Genomic DNA, 27450 nt, shown 5'->3' with positions numbered 1-27450 from the left:
TCTCTAATTTTGCATAGAAGAGATTGTAATAGAGAATCTGAATGCAGTGATGGGCTGTTGGAGAAGAAATCATGGTAATGAATTAAAGAACTGTCTTTGAAAATGTGTTTCATGTACAAGGAGCAACTGGCTGTATGTAGCATTTGCCCTTAGCTAAACTCAAGAAATACTTTCTAAATAACCATTCCACAGAAGGGAACTAGTCTGGTAATTGGAGAGCTCACAGAGATTAAGACAATTTTCAATCCCCAAATTAAGTAAGAAAAAAAAAGGAAAGAAAGAAAGTACCACTCAGTTTTGGAATATTTATTAAGTGTGCCAACCCCAGAGAAGACTCCTCATTATTATAGTGCTTTGGAGCATCATCTCCCTAGCACATACCTTAAATCCAAGGCTGTCTCTACTTAGAGCCTGCTCATTTTCCAGAGCTTAGGTTTATTTCTTGCATAATGCCAGCTAAGGTGTTTGCAGATTTCCGCCATTGCAAAAAAATAAAATGTCAATAGCAATACCAATCAAATAGTCTTCATTTATAAATATTAAATACCAATTAAGGGTTAACATATATTTGAAGATTGCCAGCAGCAAAAAGACAAAAGATCAGGATATAAAAAAACTGAACCAAGAATCTAAAACATATAAACATAATGCAAAGAATGGAAGGGACTTTTAAAAAATGTGATTAATAGCCCTAAAAAGGATCAAGAGTACAGCATGTTTTAAGAAACTAAAAAAACAACAAAAGGGTTAAATAATAAAAGAAATATTCTCACAGCAGAAATTATAATATACATTATTAGTTAAAATATTGTAAACTATTGTAATTCATTTAATAAAATGCAAAATTTAACAAGTTTGTACATGTTCTTTTCATGTATTTTAGAACATCAAGTAATAATTTGAATTTGTTAAACAGTAATACTTGAGAAAATAATCAAATAGCATGTTGAAGAGCAACATAATGTGAATAATATTGATATTATGGAGAGCATGTTATGATAACAGGAGATAGGCAGCATGCTTCAGTAGAAAGAGGATTAGACCAGGAGTTAGGAGGCTAGGTTGTAATGTCAACGTTGCTTCAAATTTATGGTGTGATATAGAAAATTATTTTTCATCACTGGTAACAGATTTTCTCCTCTATAAATTCAGTTTCCATCATGTTTCAGTTTCTTTATTACTATCATTCAATTCACACCAATGTTTTTATCAGTTACCTGTAGTATATTTAAATATGTAAATTTGCTTATCTAGATATTTAAGAGAGTGGGTTTTAGTTTTGGCTTCCATGAATATTTTTTTGCCTGTTCTGTATGGTTTTGTTTTTGTTTTTTCCATCTCTGTGTATTCTTTGAGTGCAGCATCTGTAGCTTACATTTTTGTAGTTCATAATTGTTTCTGGCTACCTTGCCATATTTACCTTGGGTGCAGCAGCCAGCTCTTCTGCATCTGCAGTTCTCACAGGGGCGGCCGCCTAGAAAGAATGGGTGAAGTGCCTTACTGCAACATTGGCACACTCAGAATAGCAAGCTTCTCATATTCTTTTGTTTGCTTAACAAATCATGTAGGACAAAATCAAGCAGCAGACCAAACATGCCTTAGCACTCCCCTAGGGTGCAGTCCCATTTTCATGCATGGTCACATGCTCATTGGGAACCTTTGCAGTTTTTTTTAAATTTAAATTTTATTTTTTTATTATTTTATTTATCTTATTTTTGCTATCATTAATCTACAATTACATGAAGAACACTATGTTTACCAGGCTCCCCCTGTCACCAAGTCCCCCACCCCCACCCCACTACAGTCACTGTCCATCAGCATAGCAAGATGCTGTATAATCACCACCTCTCTTCTCTGTGTTGTATAGCCCTCCCCTTACCCTCTCCACAACACTATACATGCTGATCATAATGCCCCCTTTCTCCGCCCCCCCACCCTTCTCCCTCCCTTCCCACCCATTCTCCTCAGCCCCTTTCCCTTTGATAACTGTTAGTTCATTCTTGGGTTCTGTGATTCTGCTGCTGTTTTGTTCCTTTAGTTTTTCTTTGTTTTTATACTCCACATATGAGTGAAATCATTTGGTACTTGTCTTTCTCTGCCTGGCTTATTTCACTGAGCATAATACCCTCTAGCTCCATCCATGTTGTTGCAAATGGTAGGATTTGTTTCTTCTTGTAGCTGAATAATATTCGATTGTGTATATGTACCACATCTTCTTTATCCATTCATCTACTGATGGGCATTTAGGTTGCTTCCATTTCTTGGCTATTGTAAATAGTGCTGCGATAAACATAGGGGTGCATCTGTCTTTTTCAAACTGGGCTGCTGCATTCTTAGGGTAAATTCCTACAAGTGGAATTCCTGGGTCAAATGGTATTTCTATTTTGAGCATTTTGAGGAGCCTCCATACTGCTCTCCACAATGGTTGACTAATTTACATTCTTACCAGCAGTATAGGAGGGTTCCCCTTTCTCCACAACCTCACCAACATTGGTTGTTGTTTGTCATTTGGATGGTAGCCATCCTTACTGGTGTGAGATGATATCTCATTGTGGTTTTAATTTGCATTTCTCTGATGACAAGTGATGTGGAGCATCTTTTCATGTGTCTGTTGGCCATCTGAATTTCTTCTTTAGAGAACTGTCTGTTCAGCTCTTCTGCCCATTTTTTAATTGAATTATTTGCTTTGTGTTTGTTGATGTGGGTGAGCTCTTTATATATTTTGGATGTCAATCCTTTATCGGATCTGTCATTTATGAATATATTCTCCCATACTGTAGGATACCTTCTTGTTCTATTGATGGTGTCCTTTGCTGTACAGAAGCTTTTCAGCTTGATATAGTCCCACTTGTTCATTTTTGCTTTTGTTTCCCTTGCCCGGGGAGATATGTTCAAGAAGAGGTCACTTATGTTTATGTCTGAAAGATTTTTGCCTATGTTTTTTTCTAAGAGTTTTATGGTTTCATCACTTACATTCAAGTCTTTGATCCATTTTGAATTTACTTTTGTGTATGGGGTTAGGCAGTGATCCAGTTCATTCTCTTACATGGACCCTTTGCAGTTTATCTAATGACATCATTTTCCTTATCTGACATGCCAGATGTTCTCTAAGCTTTTATGACCAAAATTCAAATTCCCTCCAGAAGATAAATTTATGCACTCCAAAATAATCCAATTTTCAATATACATTTCTGCCTTAGTGAAACAGAGGAAATAAGAGTGGATTTTCAACCCCAAGTCTTGATTTCAGCCAATTAAAACTCTCTCTTGCTGTATGATAAATTCAACAAGGCACAGAGAGTGTCTGTATTATTCAGTTACTTGTATGTAGAAGGCATTTGATAAATATTTATTATAAGTTAACAAATTATCAAAATCTCTCAGATTCAGAATCCACAAAGTCATTTTGAACTGGATTATTATTTAAGCTACTGATAATCAAACCCTTTCCTAGATAGAGATGTCTTTGACTCATTAAAGAGTCCCTAGGAGACAGGAATCTACAAGAATAATTAAACCAGTTTTTCCATTGTCTACAGAAATAACAGCAAAAAAATCTGCCTTTGATTATGAAATACATTTTATTCCAACACTAAATTTCTAGAAAGTATCATATTTTTATAATGTCACTGATGTACCTATTAGCAGCATTAAAATACAAATACTAAAAACACAAAATAGGCTTATTCCAATAATTTCTCCATTATTTGCATGAAACAAAAATGTTTTTCTGTCTCTCTTTAGACAGAGAATAGTCTGTGTAATTTTATTTCAGCATTAGATATAAAATAATGAGACCTGATTGTTAATCAAAGGGAATAAACTCTCTTTTCCTTTAATGTCAGCTTAACATAATTTATCTGAATGAGATACTTTTATTTTTATGGGATCATCATATCCCCAAATCAATGCTATTTAAACTCAAGTGTGCCTAAGAATCAGTTGGGAATCTTGTTAAATATGTAGATTCCAATAGACTCAATGGGCCTTTCACATCATCATTGAGGCCTTGAGCTATTATCCTATCAGAATGATTTCATTGTATCTAGAAATGTTTTCTATCCCTTCATCATTAGCATCACTCATTCACAAAGATAAAATCTCTTCAACTTTTATGTGGAAGAAAATTCATATTGAAACAATGCCTTTAGAATATATTTTGAATTCTGACATGGCAATTCTAATTCCTGCTTCATGGAGCCCGAAAGGGTAACTACATGAGTATAAACAATCCACACATTCTTACCCTCTCCAAATTCTATATCTGATTCAAAAGTAGAGCATCTTCTTGTATCTATTTTTTCTGATTTTATTTATTCTTTTCTAGTACTTCGTTGTTTCTCTTTATTTGAGAATATTTTGGTGTTATTTATTTAAACATTTTCCTTTATTGGGGTATATAAAATAAAATGCACAAATCATAGTGTACAGCTTGGTGAATTTTGATGTGTATATACACTTACATTAGCTATTGCCCATATTAAAATATTAAACACCGTCATTTTTTCCTTCTATTTCACCCATCCCTCTGCCTCCACCCCCTGTGGTAACCACCAATCTGATCTATACATGTTTCTGTTTTGTTTGTATGTGATTTTTGTTTTTTAGATTCCATATATAAATGAAATCATGTTATTTTTGTTCTGTTATTTTTATTTCAGATATATTTTGAATATCTTATGCTTTATTAGCATAACCTTTTTGCTTTTAGGCAAAATATGATTTGCCCTTATTAACTTTATATAACATGTTGCTTTTCTCTTCTCATGTGTGTATCTTTTTCCATGAATAATGAAGTAATTATGCTAAAATATTTTTCCTTTTCTTGATATTTCCTCTCAGTTCAATAGATACGAATTTGGTACAAGTGTACTTCATTTCTTAAAAAGATCCAGTAGTATGCAACTCATATTGTCTTCTCCCAAAGCTTTCAACTGCTCTATTTGCAGTATAATAATTCAAACATATATTCTTTGAAGGGCTGCTTGTTGCACAGGAATTCTATAGTGTTTCCTTGTGCTTCTCTGTTTATTCTTTCTAACTTGTCTCCATTATACATCCATCTCAGTTAAAGCAATCTCTGTGTGGTTTTGTGTTTGGGAAACCATTTATTTTCACATTTTCCCCTTTAGATCTGTTTCTTCTTAATAAAGTACAGTTTCATATTTTTAAAACACATCACACATTGTCTATCTAAAAATATAATGTTTTCAAATAAACACACTGAAGATTTAAAGTATTCAAATGAGCTGTGTAATCCCAGTTGACATTTTAAGCACTTGGTTTGTTGTATGTGCGAGATATAGATACAGTTTTAAAAAAAAAGCTTTGTGAAAATGTTGAATGATATTTGGCCCATTGGAGCAGGAATAAGGGAAAGCAGAAAAATATGGTCTTAAGGGTTAAGATAACCAGAGTTATTTTACTGAAAATAGAGCAAGCAGTCCCATGACTGGAGAAGCAGTAGTTAGGGCTATGTGTTTGCTGTTATCCCAACAAGTGTTGTATAGAATATAAAAAGAAATTGTGGCAGTCTAAATGTAACTGTCTGTTACATGGCTGTCTTAATTCATAGTCTTATTCAACATTTGAAATTGTTTCTCACAAGATTATCATTACTTTTTACATGAGAACAAACAAGAAGAATAACTTACTATTGAATCCATAGTTACCAGTGCAAATATTTTTAAGAGTCAGGAAATATTCCCTTTATCTTTGTTTTCATTTGCTTTTTAATACACTAGAAATACAGATACCTTTGCATCCATCCATCATTCTTAAAACAACTTGGTGCTTTTCATGAGACTCAGCTGTTTTTCTTTTTAATTCAGAGTGAATAATTTCATATGAATTAATGTGTTTTTTTAAACTACATTTTTTTCTCCTGATTTTTCCTTTTCTTTCTCAAATATGTGAATATAACTTGTGAAAATAAATAATATTGTATATCAACTATATTTCAATTAAAAAATCAGGATCACCTTTTCTACTACTCTGATTTAATGATTAGGAAATAATTATGTATAAGCATGAACACTCTACATATATTCATTCTGTAAATTTCCCATATTCATTCTTCTTTTCAATCTATTTTATTTTTAGGCATAAAGTTTAGATCAACCAAAATGCATCAATAATTTATGCTATAAATGTAGGAAATTATTTAAGACTACAGATAAATCTTTTTATCTGCCAAAGGAATGCAATAATTGCTGATTTCTTCTAAGGTAATATCTAATGAGCTTCTGGGAAAATTAGACCAATTAAAATATATTAAAAATATATGCTCATATTTACTTGATAGCATGAGTTGGCAAGTGATAAAATGCTGCAACCCTTTTCAAAAAAGAGAATATATATATATATATATACTGTCTGTATATTTAATATATATATGGTATGTATTATAAATGATTCAACACCCTTTTTTAAAACAAATATACTGGAAGGAAAAGCAAGACATATTAACTCTAAAAGAGTACAACATATACAACTTTAGTTCTCACATAAAATAATTCTTTCCAGTCAAATAAATTGTATACAGTATACTAGTTTTTTCATTCATAACTTACATCCATAGGTAGCTTCTATTACTATCAAAAATGACTATGAATAATGTAATGATATTGAATTTAGAATTTAAAAATACTTCATTATAAACATATGCCACCCAAGAATTAGGAAATTTCATTAAGGAAAGGGCCATATTTGACTTGTCGCTGTATACCTGTGCCTGGCTCAATGACTGGCCCAATGGTGTCAGGCACTTCATAAATTTTGGCTGGATGGTTGAGAGGCGGTCAAAGAAGGATATAGGAGACAGCGAGGGAGGAGAGGAAGGAGTGGGAGAGAGAGAAGCAGAGGGCTAGAAGGAAAACTAGAGGGAGGCAGGAGGAAGGCAACGAGCCCTGAAGGTGGCCAGTGGACTATACGTGGGACCTGCAGTGGGAAAAGGCTGTGGGAGGCTGGGAATGGGTGTGGTCACTGCTGAGAGGACCTGTAGAAAGTCAGGCCTCTAATTTTAAGTTTGTATGCACAGAACCATATAGCTCTTTGGAAGACAGGTGAAATTAGCCAGCTTACCCCTCACCCCCAGCAAATCTTCCTATGTTTTACTTTTGGTTTGGTTTGACTGAGGGGAGTTGGTTTCACAGAGAAATAATTCTATCTATGAGCCATGACCCTCTAGAGCAGGCCAACAGGACTTCCTTTCCAGCTCTGATGCCCTCAGGACTCACTCGCGAGGGCGGGGCCAGGCCGGGAGGGAGCGGGCTTGTGACATAACCATTCTGCACCAACACCCCCGCCCCCCATTGTCCCAGGTTCCAAGCCTAGAAGGCTGCTGAGAGGAGCCTCAGGGGCACAGAGTACTGGCCATTCCTGGTCGGGTTAGGACGAAGGGACGACGCCAGGGAAGAGGCACAAGGACAGGTGAGAGAGGAAGGTGGCAGAGGGGCAGAGCCGGCCCGGGCTGCTATGGAGCGGTACCTCAGCGCCTGCTCCAATATGGCCAGCGCCGCCAACAAGATGGTCGCCAGCGATCTGGTCGCGGACAGCCGGCAGTGCGGACACGTGAGTGACAGCACGCCCGTCGTCGTGGCCCTCGCGGGGCTCCAGCCTTTGGGGAAGGGGGCAGGGCTAGCCACAGGCGGGCCTCCCGGGCCATAACCGGCCCGCCTCGGCATCCCGGCGCGGCCAGAGGTTCGGGCTCCGCTGGCCCCCGAGCGGCTGCGGCGCAGCGGGAGAGGAGCTGGAGGGCGGGAAGCGGGAGGGCTTTGGGCTGTCTGTCAGGGAGAGGTCCTTAGACCCTGAGTGTGGGACTCGGGGTTTTTTTGGTTGTAGTAGAAGTAGCTGGGTCTAAACTAAATGAGTAATAACTGAAAGGAAAGACAAAACTCTCCAATTGTCTCTGACAGGGTGCAGACAAAACCTACTTTCCAGGGATCGGAGCAGCTCAACTACTGGATCTCCCTTTTGGGGTCAAGTTGCCCAGGATCCCAGGAAGCGATTCTTTGTACAGCACAACAAAGTTAGGTGAAAAGGTAATTCTTAACTCTTATGTTAAAAATTTTTCTACTTGCTGTTAAAATTCAGGCGCTACATCATGCAAAATACATTAAGGGAATTTGCACTAACAGTTACCGGAGAACAAAAAACTCATATAAAAACCTAAGGTATTGTTTAGGATGTATATACGTAACAACTTCAATCTTTCAAGATTCTGCTCACAGCGCATAAGTAAGTTATAATTTCCATTGTCCTTGGTTTGCTTAATTTTACTCAATCTTTGGTTGTTGTTGTTATCATTAATCTACAATTACATGAAGAACATTATGTTTACTAGGCTCCCCCCTTCACCAAGCACCCCACACACACCCCATCACAGTCACTGTCCATCAGTGTGGAATCACTACTTGTCTTCCCTGTGTTGCACAGCCCTCCCCATGCCCCCCTTACTTGCTAATTATACATGCTACTCATAATACCCCCTTTCTTTTCCCAGCCCCTTATCCCTCCCTTCCCACCCATCCTCCCCAGTCCCTTTCCCTTTGGTAATTGTTAGTCCATTCTTGGGTTCTGTGATTCTGCTGCTGTTTTGTTCCTTCAGTTTCTCTTTGTCCTTATACTCCACATATGAGTGAAATCATTTGATACTTGTCTTTCTCCGCCTTGCTTATTTCACTGAGCGTAATACCCTCTAGCTCCATCCATGTTGTTTCAAATGGTAGGATTTGTTTTCTTCTTATGGCTGCTTAGTATTCCATTGTGTATATGTACCACACCTTCTTTATCCATTCATCTATTGATGGACACTTACGTTGCTTCCATTTCTTGGCTATTGTAAATAGTGCTGCGATAAACAAAGGGGTGCATCTTTCTTTCAAAACTGGGCTGCTGCATTCTTAGGGTAAATTCCTATAAGTGGAATTCCTGAGTCAAATGGTATTTCTATTTTGAGCTTTTTGAGGAACCTCCATACTGCTTTCCACAATGGTTGAACTAATTTACATTCCCACCAGCAGTGTAGGAGGGTTCCCCTTTCTCCACAACCTCGCCAACGTTTTTGCTTGTCTTTTGGATGGTGGCGATCCTTACTGGTGTGAGGTGATATCTCATTGTGGTTTTAATTTGCATTTCTCTGATGACTAGCGATGTGGAGCATCTTTTCATGGGTCTGTTGGCCATCTGAATTTCTTCTTTGGAGAACTGTCTGTTCTGCTCCTCTGCCCATTTTTAATTGAATTATTTGCTTTTTGTTTTCTGAGGTGCGTGAGCTCTTCATATATTTTGGATGTCAACCCTTTATTGGATCTGTTGTTCAATGAATATATTCTCCCATACTGTAGGGTACATTTTTGTTCCATTGATGGTGTCTTTTGCTGCACAGAAGCTTTTCAGCTTGATAATAGTCCCACTTGTTCATTTTTTTGTTTGTTTGTTATCATTAATGTACAACTACATGAAGAACATTATGTTTACTAGGCTCCCCCCTTCACCAAGTCCCCCCCGAAATCCCCATTACAGTCACTGTCCATCAGTGTAGTAAGATGCTGTAGAATCACTACTTGTCTTCTCTGTGTTGTACAGCCCTCCCCATGCTCCTTCCACATTGTACATGCTAATCGTAATGCTCCCTTTCTTCCCACCCCCCCCACCCTTATCCCTCCCTTCCCACCCATCCTCCCCAGTCCCTTTCCCTTTGGTAACTGTTAGTCCATTCTTGGGTTCTGTGATTCTGCTGCTGTTTTGTTCCTTCAGTTTTTCTTTGTCCTTATACTCCACATATGAGTGAGATCATTTGGTCCTTGTCTTTATCCGCCTGGCTTATTTCACTGAGCATAATACACTCCAGCTCCATCCATGTTGTTGCAAATGGTAGGATTTGTTTTCTTCTTACGGCTGCTTAGTATTCCATTGTGTATATATACCACATCTTCTTTATCCATTCATCTACTGATGGACACTTAGGTTGCTTCCATTTCTTGGCTATTGTAAATAGTGCTGCAATAAACATATGGGTGCATGAGTCTTTTTGAAACTGGGCTGCTGCATTCTTAGGGTAAATTCCTACAAGTGGAATTCCTGGGTCAAATGGTATTTCTATTTTGAGTTTTTTGAGGAAACTCCATACTGCTTTCCACAGTGGTTGAACTAATTTACATTCCCACCAGCAGTGTCTGAGGGTTCCCATTTCTCCGCAACCATGCCAGCATTTGTTGTTGTTTGTCTTTTGGATGTGGTGATCCTTACTGGAGTGAGATGATGTCTCATTGTGGTTTTAATTTGCATTTCTCTGATGACAAGTGATGTGGAGCATCTTTTCATGTGTCTTCTGGCCATCTAAATTTCTTCTTTGGAGAACTGTCTGTTCAGCTCCACTGCCCATTTTTTAATTGGATTATTTGCTTTTCGTTTGTTGAGGTGCATGAGCTCTTTATATATTTTGGATGTCAACCCTTTATTGGATCTGTCGTTTATGAATATATTCTCCCATACTGTAGGGCACCTTTTTGTTCTGTTGATGTTGTCCTTTGCTGCACAGAAGCTTTTCAGCTTGATATAGTCCCACTTGTTCATTTTTGCTTTTGTTAACCCTCCCCAGGGAGATATGTTCATGAAGAAGTCGCTGATGTTTATGTCCAAGAGATTTCTGCCTATGTTTTCTTCTAAGAGTTTTATGGTTTCATGATTTACATTCAGGTCTTTGATCCACCTTGAATTTACTTTTGTGTATGGGGTTAGAGAGTGATCCAGTTTCATTCTCTTACATTTGGCTGTCCAGTTTTGCCAGCACCATCTGTTGAAGAGACTGTCATTTCCCCATTGTATGTCCATGGCTCCTTTATCATATATTAATTGACCATATATGTTTGGGTTAATGTCTGGAGTCTCTATTCTTTTCCACTGGTCTGTGGATCTGTTCTTGTGCCAGGACCAAATTGTCTTGATTACTGTGGCTTTGTAGTAGAGCTTGAAGTTGGAGAGCCAGATTCCCCCCACTATATTCTTCCTTCTCAGGATTGCTTTGGCTATTCGGGGTCTTTGGTGTTTCCATATGAATTTTTGAACTATTCGTTCCAGTTCGTTGAAAAATGCTGTTGGTAATTTGATAGGGTTTGCATCAAATCTGTATAATGCTTTGGGCAGGATGGCCATTTTGACTATATGAATTCTTCCTAGCCAAGAGCATGGGATCAGTTTCCATTTGTTAATGTCCTCTTTAATTTCTCTTAAGAGTGTCTTATAGTTTTCAGGGTATAGGTCTTTCATTTCCTTGGTTAGATTTTCTCCTAGGTATTTTATTTTTGATGCAATTGTGAATGTAATTGTTTTCCTGCTTACTTTTTCTTTTAATTCATTGTCAATGTGTAGGAAAGCCACAGATTTCTGTGTGTTAATTTTGTACCCTGAAACTTTGCTGAATTCTGATATTAGTTCTACTAGTTTTGGAGTGTAGTGTTTAGGGTTTTTTATGTACAATATGTCATCTGCAGATTGTGACAGTTTAACTTATTCATTACCAATCTGGATTCCTTGTATTTCTTTGTTTTGTCTGAGTTCTGTGGCTAGGGCCTCCAGTACTATGTGGAATAACAATGGGGATAATGGGCATCCTGTCTTGTTCTCGATCTCAGAGGAAAAGCGTTCAGCCTCTCGCTGTTCATTATGATGTTGGCTGTGGGTTTATCATATATGGCCTTTTTATGTTGAGGTACTTGCCCTCTATACCCATTTTGTTGAGAGTTTTTATCATGAATGGATGTTGAATTTTGTTGAATGCTTTTTCAGCATCTATGGAGATGATCATGTGGTTTTTGTCCTTTTTGTTGATGTGGTGGATGATGTTGATGGATTTTCCAATGTTGTGCCATCCTTGCATCCCTGGGATGAATCCCACTTGGTCATGGTGTATGATCCTTTTGATGTATTTTTGAATTCATTTTGCTAATATTTTGTTGAGTATTTTTGCATCTACGTTCATCAGGGATATTGGTCTGTAATTTTCCTTTTTGGTTGTGTCTTTGCCTGGTTTTGGTATTATGGTGATGTTGGCCTCATAGAATGAGTTTGGGAGTATTCCCTCCTCTTCTATTTTTCGGAAAACTTTAAGGAGAATGGATATTATGTCTTCTCTGTATGTCTGATAAAATTCTGAGGTAAATCCATCTGACTCGGGGGTTTTGTTCTTGGGTAGTTTTTTGATTACTGCTTCAATTTCATTGCTGGTAATTGGTCTGTTTAGATTTTCTGTTTCTTCCTTGGTCAGTCTTGGAAGGTTGTATGTTTCGTGGAAGATCTCCATTTCTTTTAGGTTTCCTAGCTTGTTGCCATGTAGGTTTTCATAGTATTGTCTAATAAGTGTTTGTATTTCTGTGGGATCCATCGTGACTTTTCCTTTCTCGTTTCTGATTCTGTTGCTGTCTATTGATTCGCTTTTTCTCTTAGTAAGTCTGGCTAGAGGTTTATCTATTTTGTTTATTTTCTCAAAGAACCAGCACTTGACTTCATTGATTTTTTTCTATTGTTTTATTCTTCTCAATTTTATTTATTTATTCTCTGATCTTTATTATGTCCCTCCTTCTGCTCACTTTAGGCCTCATTTGGTCTTCTTTATCCAATCAATTTCGATAATTGTGACATTAGACTATTCACTTGGGGTTGCTCTTCCTTCTTTAAATATGTCAGGATTGCTATATACTTTCCTCTTGAGACTGCTTTCGCTGCATCCCACAGAAGTTGGGGCTTTGTGTTGTTCTCATTTCTTTCCATATATTGCTTGATCTCCATTTTAATTTGGTTGTTAATCCATTGATTATTTAAGAGCATGTTGTTAAGCCTCCATGTGTTTGTGAGCGTTTTTGCTTACTTTGTACAATTTATTTCTAGTTTTATACCTTTGTGGTCTGAAAAGTTGGTTGGTAGGATTTCAATCTTTTTGTACTTACTGTGGCTCTTTTTGTGGCCTAGTATGTGCTCTATTATGGAGAATGTTCCATGTGCATTTAAGAAGAATGTGTATCCTGTTGCTTTTGGATGTAGAGTTTTATAGATGGCTATTAGGTCCATCTGTTCTAGTGTGCTGTTCAGCGCCTCTGTGTCTTTACTTATTTTCTGTCTGGTGGATCTGTCCTTTGGAGTTAATGGTCTGTTAAAGTCTCCTAAAATGAATGCATTGCATTCTATTTCCTCCTTTAAGTCTGTTTGTATTTGTTTCACATCTGTTGGTGCTCCTGTGATGGGTGCATGTATATTTATAATGGTTATATCCTCTTTTTGACTGAGCCCTTTATCATTATGTAATGTTCTTATATATCTCTTGTCACTTTCTTTGTTTTGAAGTCTATTTTATCTGAGAGTAGCACTGCAACACCTGCTTTTTTCTCCATGTTGTTTGCATGAAATATCGTTTTCCATCCCTTGACTTTTAGTCTGTGCATGTCTCTGGGTTTGAGCTGAGTCTCTTGTAAGCAGCATATAGATGGGTATTTCTTTTTTTTTTTTTTTGAGAGGGCATCTCTCATATTTATTGATCAAATGGTTGTTAACAACAATAAAATTCAGTATAGGGGGGTCAATGCTCAATGTACAATCATTAATCCATCTCAAGCCTAATTCTCGTCAGTCTCCAATCTTCTGAAGCATAACAAACAAGTTCTTACATGGTGAACGAATTCTTGCCCAGTGAATAAATTCTTACATGGTGAACAGTACAAGGGCATTCATCACAGAAACTTTCGGTTTTGATCATGCATTATGACCTATAAACAATCAGGTCAAATATGAATATTCGTTTGATTTTTGTACTTGATATATATGTTTATCCCACATTTCTCCTATTATTATTATTATTTTTATTTTTAATAAAATGCTGAAGTGGTAGGTAGATGCAAGATAAAGGTAGAAAACATAGTTTAGTGCTGTAAGAGGGCAAATGTAGATGATCAGATGATCAGATGTGTCTATGGACCAAGTATTAATCCAGGCTAGACAAGGGCAGCAAGACATCCACGGATGCAGAAGATTTCTCTCAAAGCAGGGGGGGTGAGGTTCTGAGCCTCACCTCTGTTGATCCCCAAATTCTCACCTGATGGCCCCCCTGCGACTGTGCCTCTCTTAGGTTGTTCCTCCCTTGAGGAATCTTACCCGTCTCTGGCTAACCAGTCATCTTCCGGGGCCATACAGGGAAATGTAAAGTTGGTAAGTGAGAGAGAAGCCATATTGTTTGCAAAGGTTAGCTTTTTACTTCTTTGCAGATTTATGCCCTGTGGCTTCTATGCCCAGCACTTGTCTCGAGGTATCTTTACCACCTGGAGGAATTATGATACTCGGTAAATTCGATATGAGGCACGAATTCTATTTAAGGGTTGTAATTAGGAAGGAAGAAGAAAAGCTATAGATGTAGCATATGAAGGAAACATGGGAGGATTGATTATTTATTTGACATATCTTCTTGTAGAGTACCTTAAGTATGTATAGGTTTTAAACTACTAACTAATTTGCACACACATATTAACATAATAGGAATACGGTGACATAAACAAAGCAAATCTATAATTACCATCCATCTCCAGTGAAGCCAAGAAAACCATTTAGGCACCCTAGGCATTTGTGAAAATTTATCTATGATATGATGGATATTGTCCAACTGTACTTGAACCATCAGACAAATTAAAGCAGCCCATTTCTGGGATATGTTCACATCCCATATGTTCTTTTAACCATAGATAGTCTATAGTCATGAGATTTTGGAGTGCTACAACTTGCACCCCTCCCAACTCCTGGTTGAGTTCCAACAGTACAGATCCGGTCAAATTCGTTGTCTCACTGTATGCACATGCCAGCCTAGACATCTCCCTCCTCATTCCTATGGCAAGTCCAGGAGACGGTGGGCTGGATGCAGCCACAACCGCAGCATCGTCCGGATCCCTGTGGAGGCTTTTTGATGATCATCCCCCGGCACAAGTCCCCCAGAGAGTGCTGATGCCGGAAGCTCCTCCTCATATCGTATCTTAGTTCATATTCTGGGTATCCAAGCTAGGCCTTGATCTTCTGCATAGAAACAAACAGACCCTTTGCCCACACTTTGACATGCCCTCTATACCACTGTGCAGAACTCATTGGAGGTCAGCACACAATAAGTGCTTTTTTTTTTTTTTTTTTTAATTAAGAGAAAGGAATATTATCAGAAAAGAGTACCTCCATAGCTGATCATCTGACACCCTTTAAGTGATCAACATTAAGGATATTTAAAGCATGCGTTGATCTTTGATTTACCAATAGTTTTATCCTGTCAAGGAGTAATCCCCCTTTTCTTTCTTTTTTTTTTTTTAATTTTTAATCTACACTTACATGAAGAATACTATGTTTCCTATGCTCTCCCCTATATCAGGTCCCCCCTAACAACCACATTATGGTTACTGTCCATCAGCTTAGCAAAATGTTGTAGAGTCACTACTTGTCCTCTCTGTGTTGTGCAGCCCACCCTCCCCTTTCTCCCTCCCCCCCATGCATGCTAATCTTAATACCCCTCTTCTTCTTCCCCCCTCTTATCCCTCCCTGCGCACCCATCCTCCCCAGTTCCTTTCCCTTTGGTACCTGTTAGTCCTTTTTTGGGTTCTGTAATTCCACTGCTGTTTTGTTCCTTCAGTTTTTCCTTTGTTCCTATACTCCTCAGATGAGTGAAATCATTTGGTATTTCTCTTTCTCCACTTGGCTTATTTCACTGAGCATAATACTCTCCAGCTCCATCCATGTTGCTGCAAATGGTTGGATTTTTCCACTTCTTATGGCTGAGTAGTATTCCATTGTGTATATGTACCACATCTTCTTTATCCATTCATCTACCGATGGACATTTAGGTTGCTTCCAATTCTTGGCTATTGTAAATAGTGCTGCGATAAACATAGGGGTGCATCTGTCTTTCTCAAACTTGATTGCTGCGTTCTTAGGGTAAATTCCTAGGAGTGGAATTCCTGGGTCAAATGGTAGGTCTGTTTTGAGCATTTTGACGCACCTCCATACTGCTTTCCACAATGGTTGAACTAATTTACATTCCCACCAGCAGTGTAGGAGGGTTCCCCTTTCTCCACAGCCTTGCTAACATTTGTTGTTGTTTGTCTTTTGGATGGCAGCTATCCTTACTGGTGTGAGGTGATACCTCATTGTAGTTTTAATTTGCATTTCTCTGTAATTAGTGATGTGGAGCATCTTTTCATGTGTCTCTTGGCCATCTGTATTTCTTTTTTTTAGAGAACTGTCTGTTCAGTTTCTCTGCCCATTTTTTAATTGGGTTATTTGTTTTTTGTTTGTTGAGGCATGTGAGCTCTTTATATATTCTGGACGTCAAGCCTTTATCGGATCTGTCATTTTCAAATATATTCTCCCATACTGTATGGTTCCTTTTTGTTCTATTGATGGTGTCTTTCGCTGTACAGAAGCTTTTCAGCTGAATGTAGTCCCACTTGCTCATTTTTGCTGTTGTTTTCCTTGCCCGGGGAGATATGTTCAAGAAGAGATCACTCATGTTTATGTCTAAGAGGTTTTTGCGAATGTTTTTTTCCAAGAGTTTAATGGTTTCATGACTTACATTCAGGTCTTTGATCCATTTTGAGTTTACCTTTGTATATGGGGTTAGACAATGGTCCAGTTTCATTCTCCTACATGTAGCTGTCCAGTTTTGCCAGCACCATGTGTTGAAGAGACTGTCATTTTGCCATTGTATGTCCATGACTCCTTTATCAAATATTAATTGACCATATATGTTTGGGTTAATTTCTGGGGTCTCTAATCTGTTCCACTGGTCTGTGGCTCTGTTCTTGTGCCAGTACCAAATTGTCTTGATTACTATGGCTTTGTAGTAGAGCTTGAAGTTGGGGAGTGAGATCCCCCCTACTTTATTCTTCTTTTTCAGGATTGCTTTGGCTATTCGGGGTCTTTGGTGTTTCCATATGAATTTTTGAATTATTTGTTCCAATTCATTGAAGAATGTTGCTGGTAATTTGAGAGGGATTGCATCAAATCTGTATATTGCTTTGGGCAGGATGGCCATTTTGACGATATTAATTCTTCCTAGCCAGGAGCATGGGATGAGTTTCCATTTATTAGTGTCCCCTTTAATTTCTCTTAAGAGTGACTTGTAGTTTTCAGAGTATAAGTCTTTCACTTCTTTGGTTAGGTTTATTCCTAGGTATTTTATTCTTTTTGATTCAATGGTGAATGGAATTGTTTTCCTGATTTCTCTTTCTATTGATTCGTTGTTAGTGTATAGGAAAGCTACAGATTTCTGTGTGTTAATTTTGTATCCTGCAACTTTGCTATATTCTGATATCAGTTCTAGTAGTTTTGGAGTGGAGTCTTTAGGGTTTCTTATGTACAGTATCATATCATCTGCAAATAGTGACAGTTTAACTTCTTCTTTACCAATCTGGATTCCTTGTATTTCTTTGTTTTGTCTGATTGCTGTGGCTAGGACCTCCAGTACTATGTTAAATAACAGTGGGGAGAGTGGGCATCCCTGTCTGGTTCCCGATCTCAGAGGAAATGCTTTCAGCTTCTCGCTGTTCAGTATAATGCTGGCTGTGGGTTTATCATATATGGCCTTTATTATGTTGAGGTACTTGCCCTCTATTCCCATTTTGCTGAGAGTTTTTATCATGAATGGATCTTGAATTTTGTCAAATGCTTTTTCAGCATCTATGGAGATGATCATGTGGTTTTTGTCTTTCTTTTTGTTGATGTGGTGGATGATGTTGATGGATTTTCGAATGTTGTACCATCCTTGCATCCCTGGGATGAACCCCACTTGGTCATGGTGTATGATCCTTTTGATATACTGTTGAATTCTGTTTGCTAATATTTTATTGAGTATTTTTGCATCTACATTCATCAGGGATATTGGTCTGTAATTTTCTTTTTTGGTGGGGTCTTTGCCTGGTTTTGGTATTAGGGTGACGTTGGCCTCATAGAATGAGTTTGGGAGTATTCCCTCTTCTTCTATTTTGTGGAACACTTTAAGGAGAATGGGTATTATGTCTTCTCTGTGTGTCTGATAAAATTCCGAGGTAAATCCGTCCGGCCCCGGGGTTTTGTTCTTGGGTAGTTTTTTGATTACTGTTTCAATTTCTTTGCTTGTAATTGGTTTGTTTAACTTTTGTGTTTCTTCCTTGGTCAGTCTTGGGAGGTTGTATTTTTCTAGGAAGTTGTCCATTTCTTTTAGGTTTTCCAGCTTGTTGGCATATAGGTTTTCATAGTAGTCTTTAATAATTCTTTGTATTTCTGTGGAGTCTGTCGTGATTTTTCCATTCTCATTTCTGATTATGTTGATTTGTGTTGACTCTCTTTTTCTCTTAATAAGTTGGGCTAGAGGCTTATCTATTTTGTTTATTTTCTCGAAGAACCAGCTCTTGGTTTCGTTGATTTTTGCTATTGGTTTATTCTTCTCAGTTTTGTTTATTTCTTCTCTGATCTTTATTATGTCCCTCCTTCTGCTGACTTTAGGCCTCATTTGTTCTTCTTTTTCCAGTTTTAATAATTGTGATGTTAGACTATTCATTTGGGATTGTTCTTCCTTCTTCAAGTGTGCCTGGATTGCTATATACTTTCCTCTTAAGACTGCTTTCGCTGCATCCCACAGAAGTTGGGGCTTAGTGTTGTTGTTGTCATTTGTTTCTATATATTCCTTGATCTCTATTTTGATTTGTTCATTGATCCATTGATTATTTAGTAGCATGTTGTTAAGCCTCCATGTGTTTGTGAGCCTTTTTGTTTTCTTTGTAGAATTTATTTCTACTTTCATACCTTTGTGGTCTGAAAAATTGGTTGGTAGGATTTCAATATTTTGGAATTTACTGAGGCTCTTTTTGTGAGCTAGTATGTGGTCTATTCTGGAGAATGTTCCATGTGCACTTGAGAAGAATGTATATCCTGTTGCTTTTGGATGTAGAGTTCTATAGATGTCTATTAGGTCCATCTGTTCTAGTGTGTTGTTCAGTGCCTGTGTGTCTTTACTTATTTTCTGCCCGGTGGATCTATCCTTTGGGGTGAGTGGTGTGTTGAAGTCTCCTACAATGAATGCATTGCAGTCTATTTCCGTCTTTAGTTCTGTTAGTATTTGCTTCACATATGCTGGTGCTCCTGTATTGGGTGCATATATATTTAGAATGGTTATATCCTCTTGTTGGACTGAGCCCTTTATCATTATGTAGTATTCTTCTTTATCTCTTGTTACTTTCTTTGTTTTGAAGTCTGTTTTGTCTGATATTAGTACTGCAACCCCTGCTTTCTTCTCACTGTTGTTTGCCTGAAATATGTTTTTCCATCCCTTGACTTTTAGTCTATGCTTGTCTTTGGGTTTAAGGTGAGTTTCTTGTAAGCAGCATATAGATGGGTTTTGCTTTTTTATCCATTCTATTACTCTATGTCTTTTGATTGGTGCTTTAAGTCCATTTACATTTAGGGTGACTATTGAGAGATATGTACTTATTGCCATTGCCGGCTTTAGATTCGTGGTTACCAAAGGTTCAAGGTTAGCTTCTTTAGTATCTTACTGCCTAACTTAGCTCGCTTATTGAGCTGTTATATACACTGTCTGGAGATTCTTTTCTTCTCTCCCTTCTTATTCCTCCTCCTCCCTTCTTCATATGTTGTGTGTTTTGTTCTGTGCTCTTTTTAGGGGTGCTCCCATCTAGAGCAGTCCCTGTAGGATGCCCTTTAGAGGTGGTTTGTGGGAAGCAAATTCCCTCAGCTTTTGCTTGTCTGGGAATTGTTTAATCCCGCCATCATATTTAAATGATAGTCGTGCTGGATACAGTATCCTTGGTTCAAGGCCCTTCTGTTTCATTGCATTAAGTATATCATGCCATTCTCTTCTGGCCTGTAGGGTTTCTGTCGAGAAGTCTGATGTTAGCCTGATGGGTTTTCCTTTATAGGTGACCTTTTTCTCTCTAGCTGCCTTTAAAACTCTTTCCTTGTCCTTGCTCCTTGCCATTTTAATTACTATGTGTCTTGGTGTTGTCCTCCTTGGATCCTTTCTGTTGGGAGTTCTGTGTAATTCCATGGTCTGTTCGATTATTTCCTCCCCCAGTTTGGGGAAGTTTTCAGCAATTATTTCTTCAAAGAGACTTTCTATCCCTTTTCCTCTTTCTTCCTCTTCTGGTATCCCTATAATACGAATGTTTTTCCTTTTGTATTGGTCACATATTTCTCTTAGTGTTGTTTCATTCCTGGAGATCCTTTTATCTCTCTCTCTGTCAGCTTCTATACGTTCCTGTTCTCTGGCTTCTATTCCTTCAGTGGCCTCTTGCATCTTATCCATTCTGCTTATAAATCCTTCCAGGGATTGTTTCACTTCTGTGATCTCCTTCCTGACCTCTGTGATCTCCTTCTGGACTTCATCCCACTGCTCTTGCATTTTTCTCTGCATCTCATCCCACTGCCTTTGCATTTTTCTCTGCATCTCATCCCATTGCTCTTGCAGTTTTCTCTGCATCTCCGTCAGCATGTTCATGACTTTTATTTTGAATTCTTTTTCAGGAGGACTGGTTAGGTCTGTCTCCCTCTCAGGTGTTGTCTCTGTGATCTTTGTCTGCCTGTAGTTTTGCCTTTTCAAGGTGATAGAGATAGTTTGCAGATCTGGTACAAGTGACCGCTGGAAGAGCTTCCCTTCTTGTTGCTTTGTGTCCTTCTCCTGGGAGAATAGGGACCTCTAGTGGCTTGTGCTTGGCAGCTGTGCGCAGACAGGGCTTCTGCTTCCTGCCCAGTTGCTTTGGGGTTTATCTCCGCTGTTGCTGTGGGCTTGGCCTGGCTGGGGCTGTTCCTCAAAATGGTGGAGCCCCGTTGGAGGGGGGAGCTGCCGGGAGGCTATTTATCTCCGTAAGGGGCCTCTGTGCTCCCTGCTGCCCAGGGGGTTAGAGTGCCCAGAGATCCCCAGATTCCCTGCCTCTGGTCTAAGTGACCTGTCCTGCCCCTTTAAGACTTCCAAAAAGCACTCTCCAAACCAAAACAACAACAGCAGCAATGAGAGAGGGAACAGAAAGGAAGAAAAAATGGAAAAAACACGCGATTTTTTTTTTTTTTTTTTTTTGTCCTCAGGTGCCGGTCCCAGGCACCCGCTCACTGGTCCTGCTGCCCTGTCTCCCTAGCACTAGGGTCCCTGTCCTTTCAAGGCTTCCAAAAAGCACCCACCCACCAGTCCCGCAGGGAAGGAACGCTCGGTATTCTTTGTCCTCAGGCGCTGGTCCCAGGCACCCGCTCACCAGTCCCGCCGCCCTGCCTCCCTAGCACCGGGGTCCCTGTCCCTTTAAGGCTTCCATAAAGCACTTGCCAAAAAGAGAGAAAAAAAGGGGAAAAACGCGCGATTTCCTCCATCCTCAGGTGCCGGTCTCAGGCTCCCGCCCACCAGTCCCACAGGGAAAAACGCGCGATATTCTTTGTCCTCAGGCACCGGTCCCAGGCACCCGCTCACCAGTCCCGCCGCCCTGCCTCCCAAGCACCGGAGTCCCTCTCCCTTTTAGGCTTCCAAAAAGCACTCGCAAAAAAGAGAAAAAAAAAAGGGGAAAAACACGCGATTTCCTCTGTCCTCAAGTGCCGGTCTCAGGCACCCGCCCCCTGGTCCCGCAGGGAAAAACGTGGGATATTCTTTGTCCTCAGGCGCCGGTCCCAGGCACCCGCTCACCAGTCCCGCCACCCTGCCTCCCTAGCACCGGGGTCCCTGTCCCTTTAAAGCTTCCAAAAAGCGCTCGCCAAAAAGAGAAAAAAAAAAGGGGAAAAACGTGCTATTTCCTCCGTCCTCAAGCGCCGGTTTCAGGCATCTGTCTGCCGGTCCCGCAGGGAGAAACGCGGGATATTCTTTGTCCTCAGGCGCCGGTCCCAGGCACCTGCTCACCGGTCCCACCACCCTGCCTCCCTAGCAACGGGGGACCGTCCCTTTAAGGCTTCCAAAAAGCACTTGCCAAAAAAAAACCGCTCCGGTTTCTTTCCACCTGCCGGGAGCCGGGGGGAGGGGCGCTCGGGTCCCGCCGGGCCCGGGCTTGTATCTTACCCCCTTTGCAAGGCGCTGGGTTCTTGCAGGTGTGGATGTGGTCTGGATGTTGTCCTGTGTCCTGTGGTCTCTATTTTAGGAAGATTTTTCTTTGATATATTTTCATAGCTCTATGTGTTTTTGGGAGGAGATTTCCACTGCTCTACTCACGCCGCCATCCTGGCTCCGCCTCGGGTATTTCTTTTTTATCCATTCTATTACTCTGTGTCTTTTGATTGGTGCATTCAGTCCATTTACATTTAGGGTGATTATTGAAAGATATGTACTTATTGCCATTGCAGACTTTAGATTCGTGGTTACCAAAGGTTCAAGGTTAGCTTCTTTTATATCTTACTGTCTAACTTAATTTGCTAATTGAGCTATTATAAATAGTGTCTTGTAATTCTTTATTTCTCTCCTTATTCCTCCTCCTCTGTTCTTTATATGTTGGGTGTTTTATTGTGTGCTTTTTTGTCTTTCCTTTGACTGCTTTTGTGGGTACTTGATTTTATTTTTTGCCTTTGGCTAGTTTTTGGTTAGTTAGTATTTGGTTGGTCTGCTTTCTTTGCTGTGATTTTATTTTCTCTGGTGACATCTATTTAGCCTTAGGAGTGCTCCCATCAAGAGCAGTCCCTCTAAAATACCCTGTAGAGGTGGTTTGTGGGAGGCAAATTCCCTCAACTTTTGCTTGTCTGGGAATTGTTTAATCCCTCCATATTTAAATGATAATTGTACTGGATACAGTATTCTTGGTTCAAGGCCCTTCTGTTTTCATTGCATTAAATATATCATGCCATTTTCTTCTGGCCTGTAAGATTTCTGTTGAGAAGTCTGATGTTAGCCTGATGGGTTTTCCTTTCTAGGTGACCTTTTTCTTCTCTCTAGCTGCCTTTAAAACTCTGAACTTGTCCTTGATCTTTGCCATTTTAATTATTATGTGTCTTGGTGTTGTTCTCCTTGGGTCCCTTTTGTTGGGAGTTCGGTGTACTTACCTGGTCTGAGTGACTATTTCCTCCCCCAGTTTAGGGAAGCTTTCAGCAATTATTTCTTCAAATACACTTTCTGTCCCTTTTTCTCTCTCTCTTCTTCTTCTTATACCTCTGTAACTGTGAATATTTTTCCTTTTTGATTGGTCACACAGTTCTCTTAATATTGTTTCATTCCTGGAGATCCTTTTATCTCTCTCTGTATCAGCTTCTTTGTGTTCCTGTTGTCTGGTTTCTATTCCATTAATGGCCTCTTGCATCTCATCCATTCTGCTTGTCAGTCCTTCCCAGGATTATTTTATTTCCTTAGTCTCCCTTCGTACTTTGTCTGTTAGCTCTTGCATTTTTCTCTGCAGCTCCATCAGCATGGTTATCATCTTCATTTTGAATTCTCTTTCAGGAAGATTGGTTAGGTCTATCTCACCAAGCTCCTTCTCAGCGGTTGTCTCTCTGATTTTGGTCTGGATCAAATTCTTCTGCCTTTTCATGGTGATAGAGGTAGTTGTGGGGAGCTGGCACGTGTTTCGGCTGGAAGAATGTCTCTTCTTGCTAGTTTGTGGCCTTTCTCTCCTGGGAGAATGGCGGCCCCTACGGGCTTGTGCTGGGTAGCTGCATGCCGGCAGGGTCTCTGTTTCTTGCCCGGCTGCCGTGGAGTAAGCTCTGTGGGTGCTGTGGGCGTGGCCACCCTCAGGCCGCTGCTCCGCTATGACGGGGCCGTGCCAGAGGAGGAACAGGCAGGAGGCTGTTTATGGCCATGAGGGGCCTCTTAGCTGTGCTGCCACCCAGGGGGTTAGGGCGTCCGGTGTTCCCTGGGATTCCCAGCTGCTGGGCTCAGTGTTCCGGGATGCTTTTGTCCAGCTGTGGAGTCCCTGTCCCATTAAGACTTTCAAAAAGCACTCGCTTTTCTTTTGTCCCTGGGCCGCTGGGTGTGGGGACCCGCTCACAGGTTTTACTGTTCTGTTTCCCTAGTATCCAGCACACCACTCCCTGTGTGTCTGCAGTCCCGGTGCGGATGGCTAGGGCTGGGTATTTAGGAGTCCTGGGCTCCCTCTCCCTCCCCACTCTGACTCCTCTCCTCCCACCTGGAGCTGGGGTGAGGGGCTCTCGGGTCCCGCCGGGCCATGGCTTGTATCTTAACCCCTTTGTGAGGCGCTGGGGTCTCACAAATGTAGATGTAACCTAGCTGTTGTACTGTATCTTTTGGTCTCTCTTTTAGGAATAGTTGTATTTGTTGTATTTTCAAAAACATATATGGTTTTGGGAGGATATTTCCTCTGATCTACTCACGCCACCATCTTGGCTCCTCTCTTGTAAACTATTTTTTTAAAAGATGTTCTTTGTTAAATTAATTCCCCCCAAACTTTTTTTAAAGGGAAACCAATTATTTTAACTGACAATAGAAGGGTTTCCCTGGCTGTAATGAATGGATTTGTTTTAAAGATGCTCTTTCTTTACAGGCATTAGCCCAGTTTTGGTCTTGAGAAACATACTGCCATAACAGCTAAAATTCAGAATCTAAAAGAGCACTCCACTCCTTGACTGATTGTTGAGCATTTCCATTCACAGGAAAGGTAGAGGCTTCTTATCTGGTCTCACTAAATTCAAGACATTACCTTATGCGATTCCTTTCTTTACCCTCTCAAGGAAGCATTGGTAATTAGGGGAATTCCACTTCATAATTTAGACCCTTAGAGGGGATTAAAGTCTGGTGTTAAGCAAGAGGTCAGAAACTTACCAAGGAAATTTTAAATGGAAAATGAAAGCTAGCATCCTATCAGGTTCCTTTAATCTGCCTTTTTGTTCACATCTGAGACATCCTTTAACCTACCTTTAGGGAGTTCTTTTTACAGTCGTACCCAGCCAGTCTCCTTAATGTTAAGAATCTCACTGAGGTACAACTGCCAGACTAAATACAGAGGTAACAAATTGGTACCTGCACACAGGTCTGGATTGGTGCACAATGGGTGGGGTCTTTATAAGTGGAATAGGATGCCTGCAAACAGGGCAGCTGTTCTCAGGTTTGCTACATCCCGTAAACATTCTAATTGCCCTTCACTTGAGCCAATTCCTGCTTTGATACTACTTCAGACCAAAACTTATTTTTGTATTAAAAAAAAACTGCAAGGTAAGCAAAAAGAAGGAATGCAAAGGCAATTATCAGGACTTCCATATTTACTTCCACCCTGCACTTGTTCCCTTTCAGAGGTTCTTCCATTGCCATGCTGCAATTTAAAAAATGGACTAAGAACTCACACCAAATACAAAACAAACAAAAATCCCTTTTGTTCACTTTGGTAATGTTTTAAGTCACAAATGAAATTAAGTAACTCAGCTTTTCCCCCTAAAGTAATAGATATAGAAACATGACTGTAGCTTAAATTTTCCACCTTTTATATTTTAATGGCTATTATATAAGGTTGTATTTGGTTCATACACATATGGAGAAACCTCAGTCCTTATCAGTATCCTTTATAATTGGCTCTTCAATATATTGAACTTTATAATAAAGGCCTTGAAATTTTTCCTGACTGTGGCAGTCAGAGAACACTGGGTTTCTTGCATCAGCTAAGACCCCAAGTAAAAATAACTCTTTAATCCACTACCTTTAGCATCTTGAGTTTTACTTCTAATTTTTGTTGAAATTGCTTCAGTGAATCCTGGTGAAAGACTTTTCCATTTTTCTTCCTTTTTCAGATTACTGAGATAAAATAATCATAATTAATATTATCCTTTTATCCACTGAATATAACAGTTTGACCTGGAAGAGGGAAGAGGAAAAAGATGAATCTTAACATTAGCTTTTACATTAAAGCAAACTTTTTCCTATTCCGTTTCTTTTCCTTTCCTCCTTTCTTCTCTGTCTCAGGGCCAGGGACTGACTGATGGAGTTTAGAGGAGGAATTCATTGAGTGAGGGTGGACTTTTAGACTAGTTCTGGTCAGTGGGAAAAGAGGTAGGGATAAACAATTAGTGTTCATTAATCCAAATTTTTCTGTTGCTTGTTTTTCCTTCAAATTCTTCTTGCGTGCTTTAGTTTCAGTGAACAGTATAGTCATTTCAATGGGTTGATATTTAAAAGTGAAATTCTGTTTTTACATTTATAACAATAATTACATAACTAATTTTACATTTACAATATTTCAAAATTTGTGTTTGCAGCTCTTTCAACCTTCTTACGGTTTTAATCTGACGGATCCTTATTGTCGAATTTTGGAAAATCAGTATAATAGTCTCCATGATCCACATTTAAGAGCATACCATCAACGCAAGGATATCCTGGGAAGGTTAAAGAAAGGTGGATACATCACCAACAATAATGAAGTGGGTTGAAGATTACCTCTCTTTAATCATTTAAAGCCTCCATATATTTCTGGGTATAGAAGGGATATCACCTTTAGCTTGGTCAGGAGAAATGGTTAATGGGAAATTCCATTAATTGCTTGGTACATGGGTCAAGGGAAATCAGATAAACAGTTTCTAAATTAAACTTTTCCCCTTCACCTTTTTTCTTTGTAATGTCAAAAGATGGTGGCCAAATAATTCGAGGATGTCAAGTTAATTTTCCCAACTATATCATAGGCCTCTTTCTGTCTCTGATGTCATATGCTTGTCAAGGATTATGTCCCCTACACTTCTTGAAAAATTGAGATAGAATGGGAACCTAGCAAAATCAGCTTGGTAGAATCCTCACAGACTATATTCTTATTGGGTTTGAACATTACTATTATATTGGTATTTTTGTAACTCCAGTTGGGTGTACTAAATTCCTTTTTGTGACACAAGTATTATTAATAATGTTGTTTGGATAAAGATTGCCTATTGATTAACAATTGCAGAGAGATATCACTTAAAAAATTTTTAGCAATTTATGTTCTTGATACCCAAATGTCACCAAAATGGTATGCTATTACTATTATTACTCTGGAAAGTAATTGTTAGGATTTTTAAATATGTGTATTTATATATATATTTTTTGTTGTTTTAGGTTGTATGTTCCTTGAAAGAGTTTAATAAATATAGAGAATATTTGAGAAGCTTAAAATTAGATTTTGAAAAAAACTGTATAAAAGAACAGGTAAGTTAAACACTTAAATCTGATTTCTTTACATAGGGTTTGAAAGAAAGGTTTGTTTGTATGCCAAGTACTTTCTTATAATATTTTTACCTTTAGTTTTGACAAACTAACTTTTCCAAATGAAAATTTAGAGCAGGGATAAATAATATTTTGAGGTTGCTCTATTGGGCCAAGAAAGGGAAAGTGATTAATATGCTAATGGTTGCTAGCATGGTTGATGAATTAAATTGCTACTCACATATGTCTCTTCTGCCTGAGCTGATGCCAATAGGAATAGTCTATTGTGGTAGCAAGATTCGTAAGCTGGAAGCCAAACCAGCTTGAGCAACAGAAACAGTATGGGTAGTTACAATGTCCTACAGTGACTGAAA

At 39.1% G+C, this 27450-nt stretch overlaps 1 protein-coding gene across 10 annotated transcripts in view; it reads left to right on the top strand.

The window, feature by feature from the left end:
- Nucleotides 1-27450, top strand: part of FSIP2 (fibrous sheath interacting protein 2) — a 203027-nt gene that overhangs the window by 138996 nt on the left and 36581 nt on the right. For 8 of the 10 annotated variants that reach the window (XR_012123651.1, XR_012123650.1, XR_012123653.1 and 5 more), the window contains exons 2-3: nucleotides 26164-26325; nucleotides 26990-27079. Coding sequence is in view for 6 of the 10 variants with exons in the window: in XM_073218546.1 (XP_073074647.1) it covers nucleotides 26164-26325; nucleotides 26990-27079 (252 nt within the window). In the remaining 4 variants the exon portion in view is untranslated. Of the gene's footprint in view, nucleotides 1-6140; nucleotides 7573-7916; nucleotides 8043-26163; nucleotides 26326-26989; nucleotides 27080-27450 lie in introns of those variants that run through there. The other 2 variants (XM_073218548.1, XM_073218547.1) reach the window with 2 other exon arrangements.

Source organism: Manis javanica, chromosome 12 (genome assembly GCF_040802235.1).
Source record: "Manis javanica isolate MJ-LG chromosome 12, MJ_LKY, whole genome shotgun sequence".
NCBI lineage: Eukaryota > Metazoa > Chordata > Mammalia > Pholidota > Manidae > Manis > Manis javanica.
Note: the sequence above shows the minus strand (reverse complement) of the source record. Positions and strands in the feature narration are given on the sequence as shown.